Source organism: Stenella coeruleoalba, assembly GCF_951394435.1.
Source record: "Stenella coeruleoalba genome assembly, chromosome: 3".
Lineage (NCBI taxonomy): Eukaryota > Metazoa > Chordata > Mammalia > Artiodactyla > Delphinidae > Stenella > Stenella coeruleoalba.
In genome coordinates, this window is record NC_137148.1 from 77,878,205 (window position 1) to 77,884,204 (window position 6,000).

The 6,000-nt window shown below is 49.1% G+C and overlaps 1 protein-coding gene across 3 annotated transcripts in view; it reads right to left on the reverse strand.

Annotated features, from left to right (window-relative positions):
- Positions 1 to 5,746, reverse strand: part of ERAP1 (endoplasmic reticulum aminopeptidase 1) — a 33,453-nt gene extending 27,707 nt beyond the window's left edge. For 2 of the 3 annotated variants that reach the window (XM_079917661.1, XM_079917660.1), the window contains exons 1-2: positions 5,455 to 5,746; positions 1,755 to 1,907 (exon numbers count right to left, since the gene is read on the reverse strand). In XM_079917661.1, coding sequence (XP_079773787.1) covers positions 1,755 to 1,907; positions 5,455 to 5,740 — 439 coding nt within the window. In that variant the 5' untranslated portion in view covers positions 5,741 to 5,746. Of the gene's footprint in view, positions 1 to 1,754; positions 1,908 to 2,469; positions 2,668 to 5,454 lie in introns of those variants that run through there. The other variant, XM_079917662.1, reaches the window with a different exon arrangement.
- Positions 5,747 to 6,000: the final 254 nt, after the last annotated feature.

A 6,000-nucleotide genomic window follows, 5' to 3' on the forward strand; every position in this document is an offset into this window, starting at 1 on the left:
TCCAGAATGAACAGATACAGATACAAACTTTCAAAAGTACTAGGTCTTTTCCTGAAAGTAAAATTACCTTCCCTGCGTTAATGATTCATAAGAAGAAAGACGTTTATGGTCAGCAACAATCATTAACACCTACTGTAAAGCATCATCTGGCATTCAAAGTTTAAATTAACTCTTACCAGTCAGGGTTCTCTGTTGAAAGGAAGAACAAGCTCTGGCTGAGGATCCTGAGTAGCTCACTAAATGGGTCACAGGGTTGCCAGGTCACTTGGGAAACCAGGCTCATAAAACAGGCAAAAATGGGCGGCCAGAACCACATCAGAGAAACACTTGATCAGGTGACCACCCCCGACCCACACTGGACCTTAGAAGGAGCCACCCTACTGCCTAGAGATTAGATTCAGACACCCCTGCGGCCACCAGTAGAGTGAGGTCTCCACTGCCCCTGCAACGTTCTGTTGTTTCAGCAGAAGCGAGGTGTCCACACTACCAGGCTGGGAGGTGGAGAGAGCAAGAATCTGGGCTTACAGCTTCCTCAACGGGAGACAGGCCTTGCTTCCCACTACGCTTACAACGCAGAGAGTTCTTAAAACACAGGAAGTAAAGGAAAGAAACATACATGCTCAGTACTAAGTGTGGGGGGAAAAGCAAGTATTTGTAACAGTAAGCCTTCATAACACTGGCATCTTTGTCAAACTGTCCTGCCAAAACCTGATTTAGTATCTATTTAGCCAGGGAAGACTTTAGAGTGACTTTTCATGATAGTGTGTGACAATCCCCTGGTTTCTCTCTTACACTCTATCCAACAAATAAGTGTTGCATGCCTGCTACCTACAAGGCTGTGTGCTGAGTACCGTGTGGGATATAAGAAGATACAAGACACAAATCCCATAATCAAGGACTTCAAAATCTGGAAGGGCAGAAAACATATATACACGAAGAGTAAAACACAACAAAGTGTGGAGTGCTTTAAAAATAATAATAGGGACTTCCCTGGCAGTCCAGTGGTTAAGACTCCACGTGTCCACTGCAGGGAGCATGGGTTTGATCCCTGGTCAGGGAACTAAGATCCCACATGCCGCATAGTGTGGCCAAAAAAAAAGGAAGAAGAAGAAAAGAGTGCTGAGGGAGAATGGAATGGTATTTCCAAATGGAGAGAGTGACTTTGGCTGCAGAGTGATGCTGAGATGCCTTTATGCAAGAGCAGCATTGGGAGTGGTCTGGAAGGAGGGGTCGGATTTGGAAGTGAAGGGAGGGCATCAGAGGCACTGCAGGTGGAGCAAGCCAGAGCAGTAGCTACAGCACAAAAGGAGAAAGGACAGGGCTGTTCGGGCAATCCATGTGGACAGAAGCAAACCCCAGGAGAACTTGCTGGAGAATAATTATTCACAAGGCAAGGAGGGGGGTGACTCTAAGGTTACACTCAAAGCACACCAGGAGGCATGATGCAGACCATATTTTGCACTTCATTAAGGCCATGGGACATAAAAGAAATGCGGATTTTGAGGGAGTTGGCAATCCATGCCCAGAGAACCAAGCATACATTTTTCTCTCTCTTAGACAAAGCTGCCTCTCTAATAGCAGTTGGCCAGGAGCGGCTTCTGTCAGGTGAGCTCAGGTTATTGAAATGATGGTGGTACACTGGATTCTTCCTCTATGTTAGTGGTTCTCAACTTTGGCTGCATATTAATGTCATCTAGGAAGCTCTTAAAATAATGACTGGGGCTTCCCTGGTGGCGCAGTGGTTGAGAGTTCACCTGCCAATGCGGGGGACACGGGTTCGTGCCCCGGTCCGGGAGGATCCCACATGCCGCGGAACGGCTGGGCCCGTGAGCTGTGGCCGCTGAGCCTGTGCGTCCGGAGCCTGTGCTCCACAACGGGAGAGGCCACAACAGTGAGAGGCCCGCGTACTGCAAAAAAAACAAAACAAAAAATAATAATAATGACCGATGCCTGGATCCCTAGGTCAGGGCATCATAATTTTTTTTAAACTTCCCCGAAATTCTATTGAAGAGCGAGATTGAGGAACCTCCTAGATAATCCTTGCCAAGCCATGGTCTTATCCCTTGATCTCTATGTGGGGAACACGACTTCAGGGGAATGACTGATGTGCTATCCCCACCCTTCACTCTCCATTCTGCTCCCTTCCGAAGCACACAGCTACAAGTACTGACCTCTCGCTTCCCCACGGAGTAGATCTGCAGGTTAAATAAACAGAAGGGATGCAAGCACCGTAGAGACAGTCAACAATGGAGACACCATAATCCCAGCTCAAAAGGCACCACCCAAATGAGACAGAAAAGAAATGTGAACAGGAAGAACAGGGGTTTCTGTTTTTGTGTTTCTTCGGTTTTGTTGTTGTTGTTGTCTAGGAACCAACTAAAGGATGCTTCCAGCCATGGAGGACTGGAGTGATTTGGAAGAGAAGAATAAAGTTGAAACACCAAAATAGTAAAGAGTTCCTGCCCCTACCTCCTCAGGCAGAATCCCAGGGCAGAATGATGGATCTCCCTTGACGTTGAGGGGCCAGAGGTAAAAAGAACTTGCGTGGTGCTTCCATTTGGAACTTCTGATGACAGTAGCTTAGTGGGTGTGGCCTGCGCCCCAAGATGGCAGAGAGCACAGGGAAGGTGGCAGGTTCAGGCATGCAAGGGCTCTGGGAGTCCTCAAGGGTTCTCCAACAGCCCAAGAAGAGATCTAAAAATTCCAACTGGTTCTGAGCTGACAGCAAGGCCCACGGGCTGCTGAAGGGGTTGGCGGTGGCACCTCACAGCAAAGGCCTTGCAGTGTTGGGTCCAAGAGAGGAGGAAACCAAAGAGATAATGGCTGTGTCTCAGAGAGGATGCAGGGCCAGGAAACCAAAGTGGAACACGTGATATAGACAGCATAAATGTTGGAATTCATACATACATATGTAATTATCGCTATATCCACAATATATATATTAGGTTTACAGTCAGAAAAGAAAATCTGGCTTTGAGTTCTTGCTCTGACACCTACTATGACCTTGGGCAGGTTGTTGAACCCTGGTTCCATTTTCTTCGTGTGTAAAACGAGATAACACCTCTCTCACAGGATTGTTGTGAAAATTAAGTTAAAATATGTTCAGTTACTCATTCCACAGATATGTATTGAGGGTGTATTATGTGCGAGGGTTTTGCGGGGCAGTGCAAGACAGCACAGGTCGCTGACCTCAAAGAGCATATACTGGGGGTGGGGTGACTTTTAACAAGTTTACACAAATACAAACATAGATAGTTACCAACCATGATTTAGCTATGAAGAAAAAAGCAACACACATACTGAAAGAGAGTAACAGGGTGGACTGATGTACACTGGGGGCTCTCTGAGATGTTTAGCTGAGATTTAAAGGACAAATTCATGTCAGCTGAGGAAAGAGGGAGAGTTTTGCCAACAGAGGGAACAGCACACATACTTGCAAGCTCAGGGGCAGTAGAGAGTGCTAGTTATTTATAAAGTCAGTGAAGCTGAAGCCCGGCATGTGGCAGGAAGATGCGCCTGGAGAGGTGGGCAGGGGCCAGACCACCACACTTCTAGGCCTCTTAAGGATTTGGATCCTATCCTAAGGGCAATGAGAAACCACAGGGATTTGAGCTAGGAGATCTAGCTAGGATCCAGTTCACACCTAAAGAAAATCACCCTTGTTGCTGTGTGGAGAGTGGAAGACTGGAAAGAAGTAAGAGTGAAGGCCAAGAGACCACTTAGAAAGTAGTGTAGACAAAATAAGAGAGTGGTTCATACTCGGATGGTGTCAACAGAAAGAATTGGGGGGGGCGGGGTGGAGACAGAGAGATGGATGGATTCAACATCTATATTTAGGATGGATTAGTAGTAGGGAGTGAGGGAAAGGACAGGATGTATCAGGATGGCTCAGATTTCTACAGTGAACTTCTGGGTAGTCACAGGTGCCCTTTATTGAAATGGAGAAGGCCAGAGGTGGAAGAGATTGAAAAGGGAGAAGAGGGAATGAAGGGTTCATTTTTTAATATGTTTAATTTGTGCTGTCTATGAGATATCCAGGGGGATTTATCAAGAAGGCAGTTAAATATACACAGATTGAGGGCACACAGATAAGGGTTTTAAAGGAATTTCCTGTACTTGACTGTACCCCTTTAAAGTTTTCAAAAGTATCTTCCTTTGGCATCTGATCTTACTAAAGCTTCTTTCACAATGTTGTGGATAAAAGTGCAGCAGTAACAGAGTACCTAACTTTACTTCACAGCCAGAAAGAGTTCAAGATACTTTAGGAACCTTACTGCCTTTGGTGATTCTGACTTTTCCCACTTACACAGGAAGTCAGGGGCAACTGGTCCTGGGCTATCTCATACTTCCCTTCATTGGGACACTATGGAATGTGAAATCCATCACCAAGAGGTCATGGACCTTCTTCCAAAATGGTCTGAACGATGAAATTAACAAGCATTGATAACAGCTTGTCACTGCTGGTAAATAATAAAAATGTTTAATCAGTTCAATTTTCTAACGTATTAGAATTTATCTATTTAGGCCCACCTGAAAATGTGCTACATATCAGTACAATTCCAACTCCGTGGAAAAAGAGACAACCCTGGCCAATTTTTTTAAGTTTTGGGTTTTTTTTTTTTTAAGTTGTCGACCACATCCCGAATTGAGAGCAAACACTCTGGGGATTCAGTAGAAAACAGAGCATTTCTTTCTGAACCTGGCCTCACAAAGACCCTCCATGAAAAAGGTAAGGAAGTGTCTGCACGTCTCCTTCCTCATGAAATTAACTTGCAGGCCCACCAGGCGTGTAAGACACCCAGAGGGGGAATTTTCATTTGCTCAAACAGTAGTGTTTTAACTGGATAAACCCAGGCTGAGCCAAAGAGAAGGGAGGACAGACAACTACTAGCAACAAGTACAGGAGACGAAGGGAGAGAACTGATCTTGAGGACACTTAACTCTTGTTCCCAGAACACCCCCGCGCCTGCAAGTAACCAAAGCCACGTACGTTTCTCTGACTATTATCTGCAAGGCGCCCTCCTCGGCCTAACCCCACAATCCACCCACCAGTTCACTTGGCCCTACTCGGCAGTCCGGTGGACGGGGCGGGCAGGAACCCAGCCTCCAGGAGGAGCGCAGAAGGAGGCTCCCACCTGCCGGCCGGGAAGTGGCACAGCCCGGGGAGCGCATGGAGCGGACGCACCAGCCCTGCGCCCTTGTCCATCTCCCAGTGGAAAAGAGGGACAAGGACGCGAGCAGGACTGGGCCCGCGCCAACCCCGCCGCCCTCCCCACGGACATGATCCCCAGCCCCACGACTCCCCCCAGCCCCACTTCGCAGCCCCCTGGTTCTCTTCCTCCCCGCGCCCTGGACCCCAGGCCTCCCCAGCATAGGGGGGATGCCTGGGCCCCGTCCTTCCCCAACCACGCAGCCCCCTCCCCGCGGGGCGCACTGGGGACGGTAGCGCTGTACCTGGGGCTCGGGGCCCACACCGCTGCTGCCTGCCTTGGCCGCCCCGGGACCGAAAGTGAAAGTGGAGCCGGAGCTGCACGCAGAAGCGCGGGGTCGAGCCTCGGCAGGCGCAGGGGCGCCCCAGGCCGAGGCGGTAGCTGGGGAAGGGAAAGCCCGGAAGTGGGGACGAGCAGACATCGCTGTTCCCAAAACAGTTCACAAAACAGTGCGGCAGCAAGGGAAGCCGCAGGGTTGCACTGCTGGGGGCCCAGGCGGGGCGGAGCACCCCTTTAGGAATGCAGAACATTTCCCCTGCGTGTGTCTCTGGAGTTTTGGTTTGGTTTGGTTTTTCATTGATTAGCCTTTGGTGCAGCGGAGGTTTGGGGCTTAAGAATTGGGCCGGGGCTCTTAGAGGGCTCTTCGGTGGACCGGAGCTCCCCTCTATCCCAGCCTGAGCCAGCTCAAAGCCCCTTGGACGCAAGGGGTGTCCATCATCTCACCTCCGCAAATGGGCTGAGAGCCCTCGGGCCCGCCTCAGAATGAAACAGGAACCCAGAGCAGTTCTTG